Source organism: Sarcophilus harrisii, chromosome 2, assembly GCF_902635505.1.
Source record: "Sarcophilus harrisii chromosome 2, mSarHar1.11, whole genome shotgun sequence".
NCBI classification, from domain to species: Eukaryota; Metazoa; Chordata; class Mammalia; order Dasyuromorphia; family Dasyuridae; genus Sarcophilus; species Sarcophilus harrisii.
In genome coordinates, this window is record NC_045427.1 from 532,716,593 (window position 1) to 532,743,690 (window position 27,098).

A 27,098-nucleotide genomic window follows, 5' to 3' on the forward strand; every position below is an offset into this window, starting at 1 on the left:
TAACTTTTATTTATATGTCTCTACTTACTAAATGATTTGTATATTTTTTTCTATTTTGCTGTGGATAGTTCATATTCCTTCACATGAAAACTACCTGTTCATATTATTTAACCACTTACCTATCTATTGGAGAGTTCTTGTTATTAAAATATTTGAATCATTCTTCATATATTGTATAAAATTTTCATCAGAAAAACTTGGTTTTTCTTCACTCCCCCCACATGTATTAACTATTTTTCTTTTAATATCAACTCCATTGATTTTGTACCTATAAAACCTTTAAAATTCCATGTAGGGAAAAAATGGTATGGTCTTCTGTGATCTTCTCTGTCCCTTATTTTCCAATTTTTTGCCATTGCAAAAAAGAGCTTTTACAAACACTTTTTGCATATGTGGGTCCTTTTCCTTCTTTTATGATTTATTTGAGATATAGACCCAGTTGGCACTACTTGATCAAAGGGTATGTACAGTTTTATTCCCTTTGGACATAGTTCCAAATTGCTCTTCAGAATGGTTGGATCAGTCCACAATGCCACCAACATTGTATTAGTGTCCCAGTTTTCCCACTTCCCCTCCAACATTTGTCATTAACTTTTCCTGTCATCTTAGCCAATCTGAGAGGTATGCAGTGATACCTTAGTCTTAATTTGCATTTCTCTGATCAATAGTTATTTAGAGCCTTTTTTCATATGACTAGAAATGGTTTTAATTTCTTCATCTGAAAATTGTTCATATCTTTTGACCATTTATCAATTGCAAAATGTCTTCTTATAAATTTGAGTCATTCTCTGTATATTTTAGAAATAAGACCTTTATCAGAACACTAGGATGTAAAACATTTTTTTCCATTTTCCTGCTTCCCTTTTAATCTTGACTGCATTGGCTTTGTTTCTACAAATTTTTAAAATATAATATAATCAAAATTAACCAATTTGCATTTCATAATGTTCTCTCATTCTTCTTTGGTTATATATTCCTCCCTTCTCCACAGATCTGAGAGGTAAACTATCCCTTATTCTCCTAATTTGCATATAGTATCACCCTTTATGTTTAAATCATGAATCCATTTCGACTTTATTTTGGTGTAAGTGTTAGATGTTGGTTAATGCTTAGTTTCTGCCATATGGTTTTCCAATTTTTCCAGCATCCCTTGCTGTTCTTGACCTGCTGTTTCTCTAGATTAATTTTATCATTATTTTTGTTATTTTTTTTTAACCAGAATAGAATTTAAATCAGGTTGTTTGACTTCAGATGTATGGGGTCATGGTATGGGCTGTATCATATTTTGCCAAAAATGAAGCCAAAATCTCCTACATTGCACTTTACATGGAAGAACTAGAGTGTGTCTATAAAGTGAATGTTAAATATTGTAAGGTCAGTAATGGATCAGTGTTCAGTGGAAAGAATCTTGAATTTGGATTCATAAAACCTTGCAGGCAGAGTGATATTGAGAAAAGCAGTGGATTTGATGAATATAGGTTCAAATCCTATCCATGTCACTTAATATTTTGGACAAGTCACAACTGCTTTCAGCTAGGGTTTTCTTATGTGAAAAATGTTTACTAACTGACCTTTAAGTTACGCTAGTTCTTTGATTCCATGTGCTTATGCTTATTATCATTAGTTGATTAATTAACATTTATTAAGCACTCACTTGTGCCAGGCTCTATGCTCAACCCTAGTGATACAAAGATGAAAAAGAAACAGACCCATTCCCAAAGGATCTTAAATTCTAGTGGAAAGGATAACATGTACACATACACACACACACACACAGTACAAAACAAATACAAGGCTAATTTGGATACAGCTGGGGGATCATGAAAGGCTTAATTTAGGAGTGATATTTGACCTTAGTCTTAAAGAAGGTAAAGAATTTCAGCAGTCTGGTGAAGAGAGATTACATACTAAGCAGGGAAGATAGCTAGTATCAGTCCCCAAAATGAGATATTATGTCATATGAGGAGCAGAAAAAATATATTTGGCTAGACTGCAGAACGGGAAAAAGGGGATAATGTACAATAAAAGATGGAACCAGATTCTGGGGGACTTAAAAACAAACCAGGGAGTTTATCTCTAGAGGTCTTATCCCACTAGGATATTAGTATATTAGTATTATATGAAAAAGAGTGATTTGATCAAGTTGTGCTTAAGGAAAATCATTTTGATGGCTTTGGGAATGAGAGAACATTTATTGTGTTCTGGGTACTATGAAAAGAGCTGGAAATACAAAAAAAGGTGGGGGAGGGGGAAAGACACCAGTACTTGCTCTTAAGGTGCTAATGATCTAATAGAGGAAACAACATGCAAACATAGATGTACAAATAAGCTATATTCAAGATTAATAGTAAATAATTAACAAAAGCAAGGCACTAGAATTAAGAGCAGTTGGAAAAGCTTCCTTTTGAAGGTGGAATTTTAGCTGAGACTTTCAGAAAGTCAGGGACAGTAGGAAACAAAAATGAGTAGGAGAAGCATTCCAGGCACAGGAAACAACCAGTGAAAATACCTGGAGCTGAAAAGTAGAAGGAATGTGAAGAAAAAGTGTGAAGGTCACTGTCACTAAATTGCATATTTTGTGAGAGGAAGTATGATGTAAGGTACTGGAAAGACTTAAGTCTCTTCCCACTCCATTCCATCCTCCATTCAACTACCAGAGTGGTTTTTCTAAAGGACAGATCCAACCATGTCTACTTCCTACTCAATAAATCTCAGTGCTCTCAACTACCTACAAGATCAAATTACAAAATCTTTTGTTTGGTATTCAAAACTCTTCATAAAATCCTTCTCTTCCCATTTAATAATATTCTTACAACCTACTTCTCTCCATCCTCAGTTGTATTCTGTGATCCAGTTATACTGGCCTCCTTTATATTCCTCACAGAAAACCATTCCATATATCAGCTCTAAACATTTTCCCTGACTATCTTCCATGTCTGTAATGCATTCTTTCCTCATTTCCACCTCTTGATGTCCTTGGCCCCCTGCAAGCTGCAGCTAAAATCCCATTGATTTTTCCTATTTTTCCACCCTGAATATAGCTTGTTTGTTTATCTTCTTTGCTTGTGTCTTCCCCATTAGATTGTGAGCTTCTACAGGGAAAGTACTGACTTTTGCATCTTTTTTGTATTCTCTATATTGTGCTTAACACAGTCTTGGAACAGAATGGTGACTTGATAAATATTTATTTCACTGACTGATAAGTTTGAAAGGTGCAAGGTGGAAAGAAAAATGGGATGACAACCATTTATGATTAGATAAGAGAATTTCAGAGTTCATGAATATGAAAGTGGAACACTCCTGGTTGATGGCAAGATTTAGGGCATAACTGTCTTTTCAAGTAGCTGAGGTAAAGTAGTGTAGGTAAAGGGAAATGAGTAAATTGATGAACTGGAAGGTTAGAATGTTTGAAGGAATATCAGTATGTATTTCAAAGTTTGTAAATCTGACAGCAGGAAATGGACAAGAAAGAAAGCCTGTGAACAAGGCTCTAAATTTGTTTAGGCCAACTACCATATTTGGGTAGTAAATATGGATTGAATGAACTTCAAAAAAGGAGAGGTTACTGAGTGATAAAGAGAGTTGGAGATCCTGGAAGTGGTTATGGGGAGCAAGAAATAGTCCAACTCCCACTTTGACCAGTGAGTCAGGGATTATGAATAAAAGTACAGAAAGTGATCAGGAAAACTATATCATTAGAAGAGTTGTCAGGTCTTAGTGAATGCAAGATGGAAGGAATGGGAAAGGGAAAAGTTTGAGATGGAAGCAGGTTTGTTACCCATAGAGAAGGCATTGCAGAGAGTATAGTAGTTGGCTTTAGAATGGAATTTAGGAGGAGTTAGGTTGAGGGAGATGGGAATGAGAGAGAAAGATAGTGGAACAGAAATCAAGTGTATGAGTAATGACAAGTTGGGGTTCAGACTCAATGTGTTGGGGAAGAATTTGGTGGGGTGAGAACAAAAGTTCCTCATTGTGGGCTAGAGAAAAGTGGTAGGTTCTCTCTCAGGAGCAGTCTCAGGAGAGGTAACTGATGGAGATGGAGTTGTGGGAGGGAGGCACAATGGAATAGTATTTCCCTCCTTCCCTAGCAGGTTCAGAATAAGAAACTGGTGGAAGAATGATGGAAGAATAAGGATTGAGAATATATTGTCAAATTTGGCAATGAGGACATCATTGGTAATTTTAAAGATAGCAATTACTTTTGAATAGTCAAGTTATTCAAATAAAAGGAAAGGAAATAAAGGCAATGAAGGTAGGCAGATATTTATAGGAGTTTGTCTGCAAAAAGGAAAAGAGATGAAAGAATATCAGGGGATAGAAGAATCTGGTAAAGTTCCTCCTCCCTCCTCCCCACCAAATAATGAAGCTTTGAACATGTTTGTCAGCAGCAGGGAAGGAATGAGCAGAATGATAGAAACTGAAGATCATAGGAGGGGAATGATTGAAGAGGCAATCTGCTGCAAAAAAATGTAAGAGGGATGGTATCAAGGCTAAATGAAGAGGTGCCTGTCTTGAAGAAGAGCCTGGAGTAAAAGAAAAAGATAATGGGGAATGATATGGGATTTTTGAGATGTCAAAAAGTGGGAAAGATGGAGCTCATGGGAGATGGCCTCTGTTTTCTAGCCAAAATATTAGATGAGTCCTTAGTTGAGAAGATAGGGGCAGTAGGAGGTTTAGGGAAAGAAGATAGAGTTTAAAATAGCCTCTGAAGGGAGTGGGACTTGGAATTAAACAGGATTAAAACCATTGCCTTACTGCAATGAGGGCCAAGTTACCTGAGTGACTATAATCTTTGGTTAGGGTTTGTCAAAGATCAGGAGACAAGGGGACAAAGAATTTGAGAGGAAAGGAAAGAATGGAATTGAATGGATCTAAATGGGAAAGCAGAGAAAATTAATTCAGAAAAGGGTTTATGGCTAGAGGAAGTCCTGGATTGTGTTGAGGACAGGTAAGGCAAAGGTGAGTTAGAATGAACAGAGAATAAGATCACGTAAGTGGAATATTGTGGGGGATGATGAACACTTTGTGTTTCTGAGGTGACTAGATTAGAGATTTAAGTTGGTCATGGATTCTGAGGAGATTGATGAACTGGATCTAGACTCAAATCCAAAATATTTTGCTTTCCTGAATATCCCCCTAAAATCTCAAAACTAGAAACAAAACAGAACATAGTAGTGCTTTTTCTTCATTTTAGGAGAGAAAAGACAAGCCTCTAAAATGTCTATTTTTGATGCTAACTTTTCTTAATATAGGGAAGTTAATCTTACTATCTCATCAGCAAAGATGATTTGAAATTCAGGAACCTTTTCCTTGGGTTCTGTCTCAGATTTCTAGAGGAAATCTGCTTTGGTTTTTATTCTTATTCTGCTTTTAGAATGTCTTCTGCACACCATTGCTTTTCTTTGGGTGATTTCATTTAAATGGACAGAAGGTTTCCAGCTTTCTCTCTTTACTCAATTAGGAAGTGGACGACTTCATGCCTCTAGGCTCAAGTTGTTTCATGGAAGGTTACCCTACAAGGAATAGAAGGGAGAGGGAATGTAACAGTGACTGGATTGTAAAATGACCTTTCCTTGTACATCAGAGCTAGCTTCCAGCTGATTATTGCCAGGATAAGTTTGAAAAACATCCAGCTTAACCAGCAGTGAGAGTAAAGCTACAAATTAAGCTAGCTAATCATGATGATGAGCTAAATTTCTGCCATAACTCTTAAGTCCCCAGACACTCCCTGATAGTCAGTAAAAAAAAAGTAGTTTTATTTACACAACATAATTTGATATCTTGACCTCCCAACAAAATATTTTTCTCATAGCCCACTTAATTGCAAAATAATAAGGCTTCCATTGGAAAGCTATCTTCTCTTTTTATGATTCCTCATGTAAATCAGGTTGTTATGGGAAGTTGTTTTATTGGTGATGATTTGTCACAATTTAAATAATTAATCAGAAATTTTCAATAAGTATGTTCTTCCAAAAGCCCATAATTATATGTATATAACCTTAATATAGATATCTCCAAAATCTTTGGCTCAAAAACTTCTCTTATATTGTGTTTCCTTGTTTATTTATTTCCAAATTGTTTTTTCCTTCCCACTTCTGCATTACTGCCCTAAAGCTTCTATTAATTTAGAGATATTTTAACTTAATGATACTTTTCAAAAGAGAAGTGAGTTTATATATCTGTGTAGATCGATTTAAATGATGTTTTTTCCTCTCTTTGGCTATTTAATTTTTTTTTCCCCTAAAGACACAAATTCACCAATGGGAAAGCAAAAATAAGCAACACCTAGATTGTTGAACATAATCTTTTAGACTAACTAAAATCAGTTATTGACTACTACTGAATTGTAAGATTGTTCTCTTTAGTCTTTCTAAATTATAAATAGAAAAACTTTTGGGAAATTTAAATTTGAAAGAGTGGACTTGATTGCCTACTGCTATATATAAAATCCTTTTTCAAGGATTGAGTTAATATATTGTTTCAATATGTAATTTGAAGTTATAATTTGTATGTTATGGAAAAGTCTTGAAGCTCTATCATTTTTAAGATAAATTACTTTATGGTTTAAATTCAACAAACATTTATTTAGCATTTACTTTAAGGAAGGTATTATTCCAGGTTCTGAAAATACAAAGAACTTTTTACAGAAATCATTTTAAGTATAATTTCCAAAAAACAGCTAGGTATCTGATTTAAATTTTATTTTTTTGTGGTTGATTTTTTAGATTCCTTCCTTAACAGTACAGTTGAATGATTTGTGACATATATTCGAATATAAATTCAGTTCCTTGGTATTATTACAGATATGAAGGGATAAATACTTATCAAGAGTTACATCTGAGTTAGAGAAGATTTTATTTACTTTATGTTGATAATGAAATTTCTCAAGGGTTTATCATAACAGTTGTTGCATGGCAGCTTAGTAGACATCTGCTAAATGTTTATTGAATGCTTTTGCACCTTAAAATAAGCAGGCTGTTGAATATTCCTTCAGGAGTTTATGTGAATTTGCTTGAAGTCTAACCTTCAGTATGACATCACTTTTTAGACTCAATTTTCAAAGTGTTTTCACTTTTGACACACATATCTGACTTCAAAAAGCCAAAGCAACACTTCTTATAAGCTCTTTGAAAGCAGAGTCTGGGTTTTGTTTTGTTTTTGTCTTTGTAGCCTTACAATCTTATAAATAATAGGCACATGCATGCTTGGATTTGACTAGCTATACTGGAACATTAAACAATTAACTGACTTGACTGTATCTTGATGGTTCCATATATAAAATTGATATCTTACTTTTACTTATCTTGTATAAATGTGAGATATGATGTAATACTGAAATACTTCTAGATCCTTAGAGATTAATATCATGCATCATGCAGGTGATCCCTGATTTGCTAAGGATTGTATTCTGGAAATTTATTTTTAAATCACCTTATAAATTGAAAAATATTTCCCATGGATTACATTTTATAAATGGTGACTAAGTTCATAGGTGACTAAGATGCAGGAGCCTATTTTAACAATAATATAACTAAATAGAGAGTAGCATGGTATAGCAGAGAGGAAACAGATATTGAAGTGAATGAGTTGATTTCAGTGCCACACATTAATATAAATACATACAAATGGTAACTGTGCAAGTCATTTAACATATCAGTGCCATAGGCAAAAGTGTTAAGACTAGAAATTGCAGACTGTTACAATCTGTATTAGTAGAAGTATTTTGCTCACTAAGGAGCACTCTACAGAGTTAGAATCTAATCCTCACAGAATTAGGACAAACAATGCCTGAAGCAGAAAATACCCATTACAACAATGCCCACGTGTGTATTTATACAGCTTCTATTTCATCTTCAAGTAAAAGATGGGATGAGATGTAATGGGAAATCCTCTTCTTTGAAGAGCTGTTTTTAGAGAGTTTTAAATATAGCTCAAATATACCTTCTTTTCTTTAACTTTTACCCACTGCTCCTAGTTTTATTTTCTGGATCCAAGAGAAAAATGCCTAATAATTTCTATTCCATATGACAGTCCTTTGAATATATGAAGAGAGATAGCATGGCTTAAAAAAGTCTTGTCATCTCCAATTCCCTGAACCGATAATAGCATAATGCTAAAGTTTGAACTACAGCAAAATCATAGAGTTCTTATGCCCAAAGAGCAGACCTTTGATCTAGTAATACCACTACAAGATCTATATCTCAAAAAGATCATAAAAAAAGGGGAAAGGACCTACATGTACAAAAATGTTTGTAGTAGCTCTTTTTGTGGTAGTAAAGAATTGGAAATTGAAGAGATAACTATCAATTGGGAAGTAACTAAATAAGTTGTAGTGTATTAATGTAATGGAATACTATTGTTTTATAAGAAATGATGAGCAGGAAAATTTCAGAAGAACCTGGAAAGACTTATATGTACTGATGATAAGTAAAATGAGCAGAACTAAGAGAACATTGTATATGATAATGGCAACATTATGTGATGATCAACTATATTATTTCTTCTCAGAAATACAGTGATCCAAGACAATTCCAAAAGACTCATGACTCTCCACATCTGGAAGAGAACTATGGAATCTGAATGCAGATCAAAACATATTATTTTCACCTTTTTTGTTTGTTTTGTTTGTTTGTTTGTCGCGGTTTTTCCCTTTTGTTCTGATTTGTCTTTCACAATATAACTAATATGGAGATATATTTTAATATGATTGCACATGTAGAACCTTTATCAGACTGCTTGCTGCCTTGGGAAGGGAGGAGCAGAGACAAGAAAGAAAAAGATTTGGAATTCAAAATCTTACAAAAACGAATGTTGAATGTAGAAAACTATCTTTCCATGTAATTGGAGAACAAGTGCAAAAAAACTCATAGGATTCTATCAAATATTTAAAATTGTAATGTGCAATTTAAAAATAGAAATTTTGAATCCTAAGGTCAACCCATATCTCAAGATGACATCTGAGAAATATAAATAGGTTATTGAAAACCCAAATAATGGGAGAGGAAAGTGTATAGTTAGAGGGATAATAATAGCGATAAAAAAAATCAATAATCATATCTGCAATCATCACAGATACCCACACAAGTTAGTTTTTGAAAATTCAACTTGAAAATTCATTTCCATTAACTCATTGTTTCATATTAAAAATTATTCACATTAGTTGCAATCACAAACCATTCAACCCTGTCATGCAAACAAAGAGAGTACTTCTGTTCTTTTACCAGACTAAACAGTGCACTAAAACAGTATCCATTTTTTATTTTTTAAAGAATATATAATTTCACTGTAGGATTTTTAAACTTCCATCCTGTTTCTACTTGTTGAGTAAATGATTATACTTGTACTATAAATATCATGAATATTTTCGTCATCTCAATCTCTTATATTTTATGAATGTAAATAATAACAATAACAAAAATAAGGGCTTTAAGTGTTTTCCTAATCTGGTGATCGGCATAACTAAGGTTTAATCAATAACTGATTTGATAATGTGATAACTATATTAGCATATTTGATATAGTCATTTGCTGTGTTTTAAAAATCATGAAGAGTTCAGATTAAAGTTCAGAGTTATTGTTGAAAAACTTTGTTTCCTGATTTTAATGCAAGAGATTTGATTAAATTGTTTTTACATATCTTCTTACAGAATATTAAGTGTATATAAGTGCTCCTTAAATAAAGAACAACTTAAATAGCTAGAGGAGTACTCAGACTGTGCAAATATAATAAAAATGACAATACTTCCAAAATTAACTTGCACTTTTAATTCTATACCAATCAAATTACTTAAGGGAGACTTTATAGAACTTGATAAAATAATAATTCATTTGGAAAGACAAAAGACCTAGATTATCAAGGGAGATATGAAAAGAAGTAGAGATAAAGGGAAAATAGCACTTATAGACCTCAAACTATATTATAAAGCAGCAATCTTAATCTGTTATGTTTAAAAATAAAGGATAGTTTAATTAAATGGACTAGACAAGAGAAAATCAGAAATAATATAACTCAATGAGCTAGTATGTGATAAAATGGAAAACAAATTACCTAGGGAAAAAACTCCTTATTTGATTAAAAAAACTTCTGGAAAACTGGAAAAGCAGTCTGGCAAAAATTAGACCAAAACCTTATGCCACATTGCACAACATATTTTAAGTGATCTTAATATTAAAGATCATGATATTAAAAAATTAAAAAAGAAACAGATTATACACTTCTCAAAGCTATGGGTAGGAGATATATTTTTAACCAAACAAGAGATAGAGGCAATTACAAACTTTTGCACATACAAAATTAATGTACCTAGAATAAGAAGGGAAATGGTCAAGTGAACAAAAATTTTTTTGTGTCAGACTTCTCTAATTAGGGTTTTGTATATATTAACAGTTTTTATTTTTACACACACACACAATTACCCATTTCACAATAGATAACTGGTCAAAGGATATAAATAAAAAGTTCTCAAAAGAATTATAAAATATTCAAAACCAAATGAAAGAATCTTCCAAGTCACTAATAATAAGACAAATGTAACAGCTTTGAACATTCATATCACACTGCAAATGCTATAACCATTTTGTGAATGCAATTTGGAATTATGTAAATAAAGTGGTTAAAATGTCTGTGTTCCTCAAATCAGAGACTTTATTATTGAGCTTATATGCTAAGGCAGCTGTTGATAAGAAGAAAGTCCACAAAAATATTTATAACAGCCCTTTTTATGATAGCAAAGTATTGAAGGGGTTATTTTAAATTTTTTTCTTCCCTTAATATTTTTTCCAATTACATGTAAAGATAGTTTTCAGCATTCATTTTTAAATTCCTCCTCTCCCCAAGTTAGCCAGCAATCTAATATATGTTATACACATATAATCATTTTAAGCATGTTTTCACTTTAGTTATTTTGTGGAAGAAGAATCAGAACAAAAAGGAAAAACCATAAGAAAGAAAAAAATCTAAAAATAGTATGCTTCAATGCATTCAGTCTCCATAGTTCTTTCTTTGGATGTGTATGGTATTTTCCATGACAATTCTATTGGAATTGTTTTAGATCATTGTATTGCTAAAAAGAGTAAAGTATTGTAAACAGAGTAGATACTCATCACTTGAAGAATGGGTAAGTAAATTGTGGTTCATGAATGTAGTGGGATAGTACTATTCTATAAGAAATGATGTGTGTGATGAATTCTGAAAAACATGAGAAGTTGTATGTGAACTGATCCAGAGTGAAATAAACAGAGCCAAGAAAACAATATTCCCAGTAACTACAACAATGTACTTGAAAGAATAACTTCATACCAAAAAGATAAAAAGTGACAGTAATAAAATTATAAAGATCAAGCAGGATTGGAATTAAGAGATATGAGACCCCAACTTATGCCTTTGTGGAGATCTGAGAACATAGGTATTACATATTGGACATAGGTATTACATGTTACACATTTTTTAAAAATGACTGTACAAATTTTTACCTTGTGCTATAAAAATGACATCTGTTACTCAAACAAAAATCTCTCCTGAAGACATTCTGAGGATAAAAGTACAACTCAAAACTCAGTTAATTTGCTCCAAATTTTTCATTCTTTTTTAAAATAGTTTTTACTTTTCCCAAATGAATAGTAAATTATGTTTTGACATTGGGTAACTAAAGTTTATTTTAGCCCTTGAAAGTGTTTAGTGTTAGTCAGGAATTTCAAAATTATTTTCCCAAGACTTGCCTTTTAAGGTCAAGTAAAGCCCCATAACTAATTTGGGGGTCCTTGAAGTTATCTTAGTTCAGTCTCTATTATATAAAATAATAAATTTATCTAAAGGTATCTAATGTATTTGTTATATCATCAGATTATGAAAGCCTATTATGTCTAGCATATCGTATAAAATCCACTATTAGCATTTTGTGGGGAATGAGGTGGCAGTTTGATGGTAAATTTGGAGTCAGAAAAATCTACGTTCTCATTCTTCTTTAGATACTTACTAGCCTGGTGATTTCGAAGAAGTTACTTAATAGCTCTTTACTTAAGTGACAATGTCAAGTAGAGATAATAGCAACTTACTTCCCAGTGGTGTTGGTAGGATTTTATACACACACACACACACACACACACACACACACACACACACGTATATACATAACATTTATTCTTTAATATTTGCAAAGAACCAAATATACCATGTATATACATATATATGTATACATGTATATGTAATACATAAATATTAAAGAATTAAATGTTAGCTATTATTACTAAAGACTTTTAATTTTAGAGGTTTTAAGCTCATTTACAAGCTATTGATAACTCTGGCTTTATATTTCTGACAATCTGGAATAGTTGGCTTAACTGAGTGAAACACAATAGTTATGCCAGCAACATAGTGGAAATGATGGATTCTAAATCAATCACTTAAAATGAGAAAACACCAGTGTAGGAAGGAAAATTGGATTTGGAATTAGAAGACTTGTGTTTAAATCCCAGTTCTTTTACATTTTGCTCATATATTCTTGGACAAATCGCATAATTTCTCTGGGCTCCAGATTACTTGCCTGTAAAAAATGAGAAGACTGGAGTAGATGACCTCAAAAATACTTCCCAGCTTTAAGTCTCGAAAACCCTATGTTCCAGAGTCACAAACTGATTCTCTTACCTCATTCACTGCACTATTGTTCATCCTTCATTTTCTTTTCTTTTATTTCAATTTTTTATTTTTCAAAACATACACATGGATAATTCTTACATTAGTCCTTGCAAAACCTTGTATTCCTATTTTCTCCCTTTCCCTCACCCCCTTCCCTAGATGGCAAGTAATCCAATATTTGTTAAACATCATCCTTCATTTTCAACGACCAATGACATTCCTGGTGATGTCTTGGCTTGCACCAATCTCAAAAATACATATTTGTGGTCATAATGGCATTAGTCTTCATTCATAATTCAATAACCATTTGAAGAGGACCAAAATTGTAATAGCATTGGTATAAACTAGAACCTCCTAGCAAGAAAACTACCTCAACTTATGTAAATTTGCCCTTACTCTGCAAAACTAGACCTTAAAATAGTTGTGTGAGATACCAAGAGGTTAAGTCATTTGTCTACATTCCCATATGTAATATGTTCCAAATGCAGAACTTGAATCCTATTCTTCCTGACTTGGAAGCCTACTCTCTATTTATGATATCTTTCTGGTTTTCATTTTTAAACTACTTTTTATATGTAAAAATCACCATTCACCATTACTCTGCTCACTTTAGTTATCTAACTTGACTAGCCCTGCTCTTTTTCACTACCTTTCTACCAAATGAGCTAATTTGTCCTTTTATATGAATCCTTCTAATACTACTCCAGCCACAGTGATTTCTCATTCCTTTGAATTTATTCAAGTAATTTTATTGATTACCTAGTCAGTTGACAATTAGTCATTTGCTCCTGTGACATCTCTTGTATTGTTACCTTAAATTATTTTCAATTCTAGTCTTTACTAGAGTAACTAATTTAATTTAATTTAACTACATTTATCTTTGCTTTTTTTCTCAACCACATTATTAAGTTCTTTGAGGACAAAAGCTAAGTAAGACACAATGTCTGATTAGATAGAGTATTGGATTCAAAATCAGAAAGATCTGATTTCAAACTCTGTCTCAGACATTTATTGATTATGTGTCTTAAGGTCTCTTAAGGTCTCTAAGTCTTGTTACCCATAAAATGAGGTTATCAAGTTCAAAGTAGATAATATGTGTAAAGTACTTGGAAAACTTTAAAGTAATGAAAGTTTGTTATAATAATTATTACTTTGCATTTCTTTGTATCACCTGTAGAGTCAATTACAGTATACTACACAGTAGGTCTTCAAAATAAAGAAGCAGTATGGTAATTGTAGTATAGAGGGAAAGAATTGGGTTTGGACTTGGGAAAGATTTAGGTTCAATTCCACCACTGGCACGTAAAAGATATGAGATTGGCCAATTTGTTTTAACTCCTTTGAACCTGTTTCTTTATCTGTAAAATAATGAGGTGGGTCTAGGAGAGCTCTACGTTCCTTCCAATACTGAATGTATGATCTTAAGATTCTTGGCTTTATGTTTATCTCTGCAAGGCTGTCATATCTTTTAAAATTTATGTCATTTAAACATAACTGTTCCCTCTGTTCATGGTTATAGGCACATCTCATCATCCAGAATCAAAATCCTTCTGCAGAAGAAGAAGCAGACTCAGCACTCTCAATTGCCCATGCTGCCTTTGCCTCTTCAAGACCTGAGCACAATGGTGAGACTGTTAAAAATGTAAAGGGCACATGCATGTTGCATATTTCTATATATAATGCAGTTTAGCTAAGTTGATTTTTAAATGAGTTGAACAGAAGCCAAAACTAAGCTGCAGTACAGCTGAAGAGTGCATATTTCTGTGAGTCTTCTTATTGGTTGGTTTAGTATTTCTGTCAATGACATTCTGTTCTTTATCTGGGCACTCTGGAGGTCTTTGATTTGTATCCCCCTGTATTCCCTCTTTACCCAATTCTTTTCCTTTTAAGTAGGAGTTAATCTTCTGGAAGAGTTAAGAGAGACAACCCTTAGAACTTCCCAGAAACTGTGTGCTCAGTGTTGAACTTAAGAGTAATTTGCTTTCATGCTAAAGGGATCTATTTTTAAAGATCATTGTGTTGTTGGCATAGCTGCAATTGACCTAGCAGATAGACTCCTTGCCTATTGAAATCTTGGCCTCAAAATTCCCCAAAGAATTAAGCTTTCAGTTATGATGCACTATCATAGTTCCAAGATATCACAAATGAAAAAAGCTCCTTGTGACATTTTTTGTTTGGCTTTTTCCCAATCTCATGAGTGATAAGAGTACTATACTTTTAGAATTCTTGAATTTGGAAATGGGAGGAAGATATGAGTATAGAGAGTTACCCATAATGATAGTGAGGGTGAATTTCAATGGCACATTTACTTATTTGAAACTTCACATGTAGAAATAATTTGAAAATGTTGGGATATATTCCAGTATTCAAAAAATTTTAAAAAGGGGGAAAAGGGATTAGGGTAAGGAAAATCATGAAATACCAACCAAAATATATGAATGTATGTGTATATAAAATCAATTATATAAGTTATATTGTATTTTATATTATATAAATATATCATCTAAATAAATTATTATTGACTGGTTAATCACAGGTGTTAGAAAATCCAAATAAATGTCTAGAAATCTTGGGGCAAAGGGAAAGTTAGGACAGTGACTGAGAAAGTTGAGGCAGAGATTCTTAGCAAGAGTAGACTTTAGATCCTGGAAATAGAGAAAAAGGACCAGAGGTGAGGAAATCAAATGACATATCCAGGGTCACAAAACTATTAAATATCAGAGCCAGCATTCAGTCTTAAGTTTTCTTGTCTTCTGGGTCTTGTACCAAGTTTTTCTATTCTATGAGCTCCAGAATTAAGACACTGTTAGCTTTCCTCAAGGAGCAAGTAGAGTTAGGAAGACAAGAGTCCAAATCACTCTAAACAGATTTACTTCTGGGCCGGCCATGTAAGTTTAATATATTATCTAGATCACTCTGAAATCAAAAGACTTCTACTTGTTTTCTGATTCCTGAATTTCTTTGGGCTAATAAAAAGGAACAAACAAAACAAAGGGCCTTTTATTAAACAATTAAAGATACTTCAATGGATCTTTGGTTTTGTTATTTTCCCTCCAATTGTGAAAACAAATCTATCCTTGACTTCTCACCCAAGTGATTCTTGTTCTTAGCATCATAGAGAGTTGGAAGGACCTTAGACCATTTGACCCAGCTCTTTGATGCTATAGACAAAAGAAACTGAGACTTGGAGAGATGAAATAGCATTACCAGAGTCACACAGATGTGAGAAACAGAATTCAAACTCTAGTCCTCCAACACAAAACCCAAGAATTTTTCTTTATTGTAATGTTTCACATAAATCCTGAAAAAGTGAAATATCCAGTCTTTTATTTTGGGTGGACTTGTGGAGAAAAGGGTTATATACTTGGTGTAAAGAAAACCTAAAATTGAACCCTGCCTCAGATACTTAGTACCTTTGTGGTCCTGGATAAGCCATTTAACCTCTATCTGCATTATTTTTCTCATCTGAAATTGAATTAATAATAGCAGCTACCTCACAGGGTTGTTGTGATAATAATATACATAAAGGAGATAATATAAATAAAGTATCTTATAATCTTTCAAGCACAATATTAATGTTAGCTAATAGAGGCCTAATATTCTCAGCTCCTTCCATTGGTTCTCCCTTCTTTTTAAAACTGTCTCTCATTTATACTGTACTATAAATATCTTTTTTTCCCCCATATATATCTTATAGAGTAAGATATTGTTTACATGATGCCTTACTCATTAGAATGTGAATTTCTTGAGGGCAAGGACCATGTTTTTACTTTCTTTATATTCTCCTTTCTTATACAATGTGTGGTATATTAAGTAAGGATTTTTAAAATGCCTATTTATTGACTAATCAATAAATTCATAGTTACAGCACAGTGTTAGCTGTTCATTTAGTATTATTCTCACTAAATAAATGGATATCACCTCTTTTTCCATTCTTCTATCCATAATCTCTATTTTCAGTCATATCTTTCTTGTCAATGATTATCATTGGTAATGGTTGTAGCCTGTTCATCTCTATCATACATGTTTCTCTGGTATTATCATGTAGCACAGCATGTTTCCTGAGTTTGGAATTAAAGGATGTGAATTCAAATCTTGGTTCTGACATTGTATATGACTTTGGGCAAGTCAGTGAACATTTGTGATTTTTAGTATTTTCCTCTGAAAATTGAAGGGTTTAAAAAAGGAGATTTTTTCCAGCTCTAAGTTTTTGACTCTTTGAAATTCAGTCCTTCTAACAGATGTATAAAAGGGAGCTTTTAAAATTTTTATAGGCCTAAAACCTAAAAGAAATAAGGTCAAGTCCAAATACTTGTTCAAATAGAAGTATAAGTCTAGGAAGTTTATATTACCTATAGGATAGATCTGTCATAGTTCTGAAGGTAATAGGAGGGCTGTCAAAACTTGATATGCTGGGAAACTTTTTTGAGACCTAGATTTCATAAAATCAACTTATATAGCAGCTGATAATATAGTGGATAGGGTGGTAGGCCTGGAATTAGAAAGATCTGAGTTCAAATGTGGCTTGAACATTTAGTAGCAAGTCACTTAATCTCTGTTTGCCTCAGTTTCCTCAAATATAAAAAGATGATAATAATAGTACCTACTTCAAAGTGTTGTGAGGCTCAACTGAAGCAAGATTTGTTTAAAAAAAAAAAGGCACTTAATACATATGTGGCACATAGTAAATGCTTTATAAATGCTTATTTTCTTCCCTTCATCTTCTCCCTGGTCTGTGAATGTGAGTTGATTAGATAAAGATAAATTCTTTCCTATATATGTCTATCTAAGAACTCCAACAGCCAAAAAAGTCAATTTTATCCTTGACTACAAGACACATAAATTTGAAGTACTGACATATCCTGTTTGAGGGAGGTGACAATTTAGACTATGTTGGGAACACTGTGTTCAGTTCTATCTTTTTAGCTTCATGTGGTTTATAGCAGGGGAAATGGAATTTGGTGAATTTAGATTTTTTTTTTTTTACTGTCCAGAAATTAAAATAAAAACTTTTTTTTTTTAAATTAGGGTGAATGGAATGGATAATGAGAGGTTTAAACCTATAATTTCATCAATATAAAAAACTGGCTATGTGTAAAGTTCTCTGGTTGGGTTTTCCTGGGGGGTCTCTGGGAACAGCCTTCATTTCAGTTCAGTAATCACCACAAGAACAGCCAGGGGTTAAAGTCCAAATCCTTTATTATCTCTTTCAAAATCTTGTCTCCTTTCCTGGGGCCCTTTAGTTTTCTTATAGTCCAGATTCTTTATTATCTCCTTTCTGGGTCTGGGCAGCTTTCTGAAGAGCCTTTAAGACTGGCCTTGATTTCAGTGGAGAAATGCAGGAGGGAGCCTGCCACCAGTGGCCTGACTGAAGATCGAATGAATGTCTGTCCTTGGTTCTGAGAGCTTGAGCTCCCTCCTGTCTTCTCTGCCCTCTGAAAGCTTCTCCTCTGTGACTCTCAGTCCCTGCTTATATGCTCCACACTGAGTATAAACTAATCGTTATATCACTAGGAAACCATTATTTTTTGTAAGATTAAATCCATCATACTGAACTCAGAGAACTATTAATCACCGTGCTAAACTAGATAACCATTGTTTCTATCAATTCCACTGACTTAACACTTTGTAAGAGTCCTTTGTTTCTTGTTCAGAGTTCTGGCTCGTAATAGCTATGAGCAATCTAATCTCCATCAATAATAACAGAACAACTGTTCTACATATTAAGAATCTTAGAGAGTTGCCTTGTGCAACAGAAGTTCAAGTTAATTGTTTCGGGCCTGTAGCAGTTAGTATTTTTCAAAGAAAGGGTTTGAACCAAGATTATCCTGACTCTGAGAACTACCCTCTATCCCATTACATGGAGTTGTCTCTTTAATGTTAGCCCATAAGGAGAAAAAAATAGCTTAAAGAAATCCCCTATCTGAAATAGCATTTTAAAAAATCTCTTCTCTTTGGCTTAAGGCTTAAGGATATATATCTATATCTTAGAATTTTCTGCCAATCCTCCTTGTAGTAAAGTAAAGCAGAATATTCTTCTGAACTCTGAGAAAATTTACATTGAAGTATTAAATGAGTTTTCCCCTTTGTCAATATTTCTTTTGATTTGTCTTAAAAGAAAACTGTGTGCTACCTGAACTTTAAGGGTTAAAATGGATTTATTTTATTTTATTTTATTTTATTTATTTATTTTGCTGAGGCAATTGGGATTAAGTGACTTGCCCAGGGTCACACAGGTAGGAAGTGTTAAATGTCTGAGGTCAGATTTGAACTCCTGACTTCAGGGCTGGCACTCTATCCACTACGCCACTTAGCTGCCCCTAAAATGTACTTTTTTAATGAGATAACATCTCATTTCAAATTTTCAATGAGCCTTCCAGCCCATTTCCCCTCCCACCTCCTGTTAAATGGTTTTTGAAAGTACAATATTTGCCCCATACCCAAAAATGTTTAAGGCTTTGAACTCAAATTCCTTTTTTTTTTTTTTTTTTTTTTTTTTTTTTTAGTCTTACTTTTCATTCCTTATGCAGGCAAAACTGCTGTAGGGTTTTGATTGTATAAGGATTTAGCGTAAGGCCCAATTCTGTCTTTCAGTATGATACTAACCTGAGTTTGGCTGGTTTCCCAGAGCAACCCTTGTCAAATTTTGTATTAACATATCTCACCAACACTGTCAAGGATTCAAGACATTTGCCTTATGTTTATAACTTTTCTCACAAAGACTATTAAAATAAAATAGTTTTGAGGCCAAGTACATTTCAGTATAAACCTTCTGAGAACTAAACCATACTACTCACAGTCAACCTTGTTTGGAAGTGTTTACTCTTACTGCAAATCAAATTCTTTCCAAACTACAAGCTCTTTATAAAGTATTGCTAGCCAGCATGGCAGGCTTTCAGCCTTCTATGCAAACCCTTCAAAGGGTTAGGTTTTTAGGTAGCCATTGCACATTTCTGGCTCATAATGAGTTTGAGATAAATTAAAAGCCCATGGGTTTGTTGTGTGTAATTTTGTTTGTTTTTTCATGTGCAGTTCTGCCAAGCTTGGTCTCTCCCATGCTGTTTTATAGTGTTTATCCCTATTAAATACTTTCTTTATTTCATTTAGTTTCTTTTGTATTCTCAGTGCATAGCACATAAATACATGTTTGATGAATTGAACAGAATTTCTGACCATCTTTCCAGCCTATAAAAAAAATAGAATCATAGGAGTGTAGAGATATAAAAGATCTTGAATATCAGCAAGACCAACAACCTCATTTTGTAAACTCTCTATATATCTAGTTAGTGTGATTTCTGTTACTTATCAACTAGACAATCACAGGATGATAAATCATTATGTTTAGAATTGAAATGATCTCTAGAGGTGACTCAAAACCACTTCTGTTATTTTACAGATCAGGAAACTGAATGTGAGTTGCCCAAGGTTACACAGATAATTAAGGAGAGGAGCTGTGATTCAAACTTAGATTATCTGACTCCAAACCTAGTGGGACTTTGATTAGACTATAATGCCTGTCCATTGTATTAATTATTCCTTTTAACTCTGTCATCTAAGAACTGGTTAAGTCAATCTATTATGTATTCATACAAAGTCAGAGCTAAGTATAATACCTTCTTTCAGGTTGACATTAAGTAATTCTTTCTTGCTCAGATATTGTTTAGAAAATTGATTTCAAGTCACTTTCAATTAATAGAGAGAGCTTTGTGGTACAGCAGCTAGAAGACTCCTGGTCCAGGAGTCAGAAAGACCCGAGTTCAAATATGACCTTAAACATTTACTAGCTATGTGATCCTTAACAAGTCACTTAGCCACCGCTTACTTCTATTTTACTTCTGTAAAATGGTAAAAGCAGTAACATTTACTTCTCAGGGTTGTTATAAGGATCAAATGAGGTAATAATTGTAAAGCATTTAGCATAGTACTTGAAACACAGTAAGCACTATATATGTTCATTAATATTATTGTTAGTTTAAAAGCTAATTGCTACCATGAAATATTTGAGCACCTCACCTGTAAATTTTGCCTTCATTATAGTGAAAAGGGTATCATTATAACCACTACTACTACCCCTCTAATCCCCAAATGTAAATACACATTTTGTCCTTGTTTCATATCATATTAGAAAATGTGATACTTGAATTCAAGAAATTCACAGTGTAGTTAGGCATTCAAAACGTAGATGTAAGAAATGAGAATAGTTACAAAGTAGTGTATCAAAAAATAAAAAATAACTTGGTGTAAACTGTAGCAATGAATAATTTGAGAATTATAGAGTAAAATAGAATCTAAGTGGGATGGCATTACTTTAAGAAATTCTATGAATAAAAATATAAATTGTTGATAAATATTGATTGGTGAAGAGGAGCAAAAAGCATTTAATTTTATAGCTTTGAAAATACCATAAAAATTGATCTACATTGTTAATTAGAAGACCCATTTCTACCTTAGTAAAATAGTCTTTTTGTTTGTTTCCTGTTCTGACTGATTAGAGCATACTTGACAAAACATTTTTCAAGCTTCTGCTCTTCAGAGAAAGCTATAATAGGCAGTACGGAAAATACAAAAATTAAATGAGATTGAATATCTGCTTTCTAGAATATGTAGTTTCCAGCTCTACAATTCACTGATTTTATATTTATAAAGAGATAGTATTTGGGGCTCATTCCCAGCTTTGGTTTTACCAGCTCCTTCTGAGGCTGCCACCACAAGTTCTCTCAGAATTCGAAAGGACCACAGAGGCCATTATGGTCCCAACCAATACCTAAGCAAAAATCCTATCACTTCCCTCAAATTCCCAAGGAAATCAATTAGACTTTTGAACATTTTTAATTATTAGGAAGATTTCCCTAATATTAAACTGAAATCTGCTTCTCTATAGCTATCAGAGCAGCCCTATGTGAGAGACTTTTACATGAACTACAACTTTTCAGTTTTCCTGTTGCCTGATGATTGAGTACTCCGGTTAATGCCATACTAGGATATGATTTTTCTATCTTAAATCCCCAAGTATTCTTAATAGTTTTTCATTTAGTATAGCAGAGAGATTACTTTCATGACAATTACAAAAGATGATTGTAAAATTTTACATGAAGGGTTCTCTTTTAATTAAAAAGATCCCCATTGTTCTATTTTTTTTTTTCTGCCTTAGATTGCCTGAGGATAACCCCAGGAAAATGAGCACTATGTTACTGGGATTTATTTTAATTAAAAGCCACCTGACCAGAGATCTGCCAAATTATAATCATACCTTAATTCTTCTTCAATGAAACAATTCTTTATTTTGTCTGTATATGTCCATGAATAGCAGAGTCCCTTAAATCCCCTAAAGGAATTAAGTAGGTTTGAAATCTCAGCTGAAACCCCCACCTGTATACTTTAGAATAGGATGGTATTGCTGTCCCTGCAAAAACTGGGCCTCATTTACAACCTGTAGTTGCTGAAGTGGGCCTAATTTTTTAAAATCTGATCCTCAAGAGTTGGAAGAGACCTTAAAGGTCTCCTTAAAGGTCTAAACAGATCTAAACAGTAATTTCCTATACAACATCCCTCTTCTCCCTCCAAAGTGGTCACCTAATCTTTACTTGAAGAATTCAAGTAATGGGGAATTCACTATTCTTTTAAGAAACCTGTTCTACTTTCACATTTCTCTTTTAGAAGATATTTCTTAAGATGTACTGAAATGAGTGCCTTTACAATCTCTACTTGTTTATTCCTACTTCTGCAACTAAGGGTCAAAACAAGTCTAGTCCTTCCTTATGACAAGTCTCCAAATACTGGAAGTCTACTTCCTCCTGAATTTTATCCTCTTTTTTTTGAGAATCTGGGACAAAGTTTCTACTCTCATCATTACTCTGTTTTCTCTGCTGATGAGCTCTAAATTATTAATGTTCTTTCTAAAATGTGCTACAATTAAACATTGTGTTAATCCAAGAGTTACAGATATTTATCAAATGAAATTTTATAACATCATTTTCAATCTAATACAATTGACAGTTTCAATTGTCAGTTTCATTTAAGACATTGACAAAAATGTTTAATAAAAGTGCCAAGGACTTGCTGAGCGGTCTTCCCTTGGACTTCTCCCTCCAGGGGAATATCCATTAAACATGACTCTTTAAGTTCTGTCAGTCAACCAGTTCTTTTATTTTACAACCGCTTTGTCCATATCTCATCATCTCAGCTTCAGTGATATATGAAAAACCTTGTCATATACCATGCGAAATGCATGCACTCTAGCTAAGGTCTTTTTATTAGCCTAATAATTGATAGAAAATTAAATGACATTTATCTAGCATGTCCTTTTATTGATGAAATCCATGCCATTTCAGAGTAAATCACTAACTATTGATTAAGAACCTACTATGTTCCAGGCACTGTGATAAAAGACAGTACATACCCTCAAAGAGTTCACAGTTGAATGAAGACAATATGCAAACAAATATAAACAACATAAGTACTAAAATTAAGAGAGATTAGGAAAGACTTTTTGTGGAATGTGAGATTTTAGCTAGTATTTGCAGGAAGCTAGGGACAAAAGGAAGTAGATATGAAAAGAGAGCATTCTAGGAGATCAGCCAGGAAAAATGCTTGAAACTGAGACATGGAGTATCTTATTTGAGGAACAGAAAAAAAAAAAAAAAGACCCTTGTCATAGACTACATGGTATAAGAAGCTTGAAAGGGGGTCATAGAGAGGCTTTGAATGCCAAATCAAAAAAATCAGTTTTTTTAAAACTTTTTGATCTTGGAACCACTGGAGTTTATTGAATAAAGATGTTACATAGTTAAATATATACTTTAGGAAAATCATTTTGGTAGATGAATGGAGGACTTGATGAGAGACTTGAGGAAAGACTTGAGGCAAGCAGACCCACCAGCAGGCTATTGCAATGGTCCAGGCATGAGAGAATGAAGATCTGCACCAGAGTGGTGATGGTGTTAGAGGCATATTTAAGAGATGTTATTTGGCAGACCTTGGCAATGGATTGGATATGAGAGAGAGTGGGAAATAAAAGATAATATATATTGCAAGCCTGGGGATTAGGAAGACAGTATTATACTCCATAGTAATAGGGAAGTATGGAGTTTGGAGGGCAGAAATGAATGAGTTACTAATTAGTTTAAACTGTCTATAGGATATCCAGTTCAAGATACCAGATAGGCAGGTGGAGATGGAAGACTAGAGGTCAGGCAGAGAGATTAACCTGGATAAGCAGAGTTGAGCATCATCAGCATGGAGATAATTAATTCCTTTGGAACTGATGGCATCACTAAGTGAAGTAGTATAGAAGAATAAAAGAGGGTCCAGGACAGAGCTCTTTAGGACTACCACTATTAATGACCTGGATGAATATTCAGCAAAGGGGACTTAGGAGCAGTCTGACAGGTAGGAGAACTAGGAGAGAGTAGTATCCTGAAAATCTAGAGAGAAAAATCTGAAGGAGAAGAGAATGTTATTAAAGTGTACACAAAGATTAAATAGGATGGAGACTGAGAAAAGTAAATTGGATTTGACAATTAAGAAATCATTGATAACTCTGAAGAGAACAGTTTTATTAGAATTGAGTTCAGAAGCTAGATTGTGAAGAGTTGTGAAAGGAATGAGAACTGAGGAAGTTGAGGCATCTTTATAGATAGCCTTCTTATGAAGTTTTGCTTTAAAAAAGAAAAATCAGAAGAGATCTGGAATGATAATCAGCATGTATAATTATCATAATGAACAGTAAGTATTTTTTGTGTATGGAGGAGACATGGCCATGACCATTAACTTTGCCCTGGACATCTTGCCAGGTACCCTGCTCCACCGCAGGCATAATTCTACTCCCAACTCCTCCATTTCTTTGACTGACTGACCATCTCTTGCTTTGAAAATAGTAATCAAATCAGTGATACTATAGCTTCTGGAAGGGATGTGATAGTAAACTGCCCATTCCAGTGTATATGGATGAGTAGAGTCTGTAGAAGTTAGTTTTGGTCTGTGTAGCAACAAGGATTGTCAATGTTGTCACAATGCCTAGCAACTAAGTGCTTAATAAATAGTTTTTCATTAATCATCCACTCATTCACTTCTTCCCTGTCTATGCTCTCACTATCTCTTTAATAATGATTTTTATCATTGTCAGAAATTGAAACTGAGCTTGTAAACTCATAATATAAAGAACCTACTTTCTTCCATAGTTTTCTATTTCCAAGCATTTTTAAAAATTTACTTTTTAATAAACATAGATAATGGTTCAGCAATCATGGTTATAAAATCGTTCAGTATTCTAAAGTATAGTTCATCTGAAATCAGCTTGGTTACTCCACCTTATCAACCACCTTCTCTAAGAGGATAGAGTCATTAGCTCCAAAGTCTCCATTTAAAAAGGAAACTCAGCTCATAACATCTCATTTCTCACCTGGCTGACTTATGTTGGGAATTCTCTGACTTTTTGGCCATGCCCCAGGAAACTAATTATTGGGAAAACCTTCTCAGGATATTCAGCAAGGTCTCATCAGTGTTGTCACTCTATCATCACCTCCTATCACTCTACTTGAAGGGTAGAATCATAAACTCCAAAATTGCTATTTAAGGAGGGATCCCAGCTCAGAACATCTCTTTTCTTACCTAGCTGAACTATTTTGGGACTTTTCTGACTTTTTCAGTATATCATCATGTCAGATAACACCTTATACCCATCCTGCTTTTCAGTTTCCTTTTATATGTTGTCTTCTCCCATTAGACTGTAAACTCCTTGAGAGCAGGGACTCTCTTTCCCTTTTCTCTTTGAATCTCATGGGATTAGAACAGTGTGAAAATGAATTGATGCTCTCATATCTCCTATTTGAAAATACTTTTATAAGTTTATAATTTCATTTGTAAGTGTCTGACACTAGTAAGTATCTAAAGCTAGATTTGAATTCAGGTCTTCTTAACTCCAGAACTAGTGCTCTATCTACTGTACCATTTAGGTACCCATTTTGAGCACATGTTACTCCCTATTCCATGTTTTCTCATCCTGTACAATTTCTTTTGGTTGCCTTTTCATAAGTTCTCCATAGACTCCCTACTATACTCTAGATTTCTTTTTCTCAATTTTAATATGCTGTAGATATGAATTAGTGCAGCTTTGAGGCTCTTTCTCTGTTATCCTCATTTCCAATATATGGTTAACTTCATTTATAACTTTTTTTGTTCTATATTTTCCTGCAAAAACATCATTGTTCTTAATAAAGAAAAGCAAAATGGGAGTTAGTTTTATCTTCTTTCCTTTACTTTTATCACTTCATCAAACCTTTCCCTGATCTTCCTTTGACCCCCACAAAACTTTAAAAAAAATTGCTTCACTTTAATTTGCAAGCTTCAGTTTCCTTTACTTGAAAATAACTACATAGGAAAAGGAAAGAAAGAACTACACAAACTTTTCTTGCAGTTACTTTTCCTAAATACCTACTAGTTATAAATGTAATTGGAATGAAAACATGGAAAGCATGATGACTCTGGGAGGCAATTCAAGCACCTGTGCTCTTCTGGATGCTAATTTCAGATTTACAGACTGATTCACTATCCTATATTTTAGAAAATGATCTAACCTTCTGCAGAGGTCCCTATCAAATTGCTGATGATTCAAGATCAGCTTTTTAAAGTTGGAAATCTCCTATCTTGGACACCATGTAAAAGAAGTTTAAAGTTTTTCTGGCCAGTTGTGGCCTACAGTGCACTTAATTTCATGAAACAGATTCTGCCAGACAAAGGTAGAACCTTATAAGTGAGCCATGTTCACCTTCCCTCTGGAAAACCATTACCAAACATTCAAAATGGCATACATAAAAGTATGTGTAATAATTTTTCTGCATCTAACAGGTTGTAGTTGTCAATGTTATAGACAAATGATGATGATGAAGATAATTCACAATTTAGTTTCCATTAGCCAAGCTATATAAGAATTATGCTAGATTAAGTAACTGAAGATGAAATATATAAAATTATTTACTCATAGTCATATAGCTATATGGTGCCAGAACCAAGATTCAAATCTAGGTCTTCTAATTCTAATCCAAATGTTCTTTCTACTCTACCACACAGTACAGAAATGATAGTTATTTAATTTCCATAGAGCAGTTGGTAATTTAGTGTCAAAGAGGAGAACTTGATTGTATTCTATTTTCTAGGTATAAGATTTGATTTTGTTTTAACATATATATAGGTAGTCCAAGACTTACAAATGGTCTATTTATCAGTGACCCAAACATAAAACTAATTGTCACAGGCCTCATTCCACTTTCCTCTCCCGATGATAGAATCATCATATTTGCTGCCACTGTGACAAATTAGGAGAATTTATGGTTTGGGAAGTAGACAAATAAAATAAATAATGGTAATAGGAAACTTTGGGGAACTTAGCTTTCCTTAGAGCATGGTTAGGGAACATCCTGCCCATGGGCTATGGCAATCTCAGGCAATGATGAACTGAAAGTTAGGTA

At 33.5% G+C, this 27,098-nt stretch overlaps 1 protein-coding gene across 1 annotated transcript in view; it reads left to right on the forward strand.

Annotated features, from left to right (window-relative positions):
• TTC23 (tetratricopeptide repeat domain 23) overlaps positions 1–27,098 on the forward strand; it is a 102,691-nt gene that overhangs the window by 58,630 nt on the left and 16,963 nt on the right. The window contains 1 exon segment of the mRNA XM_031955516.1: positions 14,153–14,258. Within this exon segment, the coding sequence (XP_031811376.1) occupies positions 14,153–14,258 (106 nt within the window).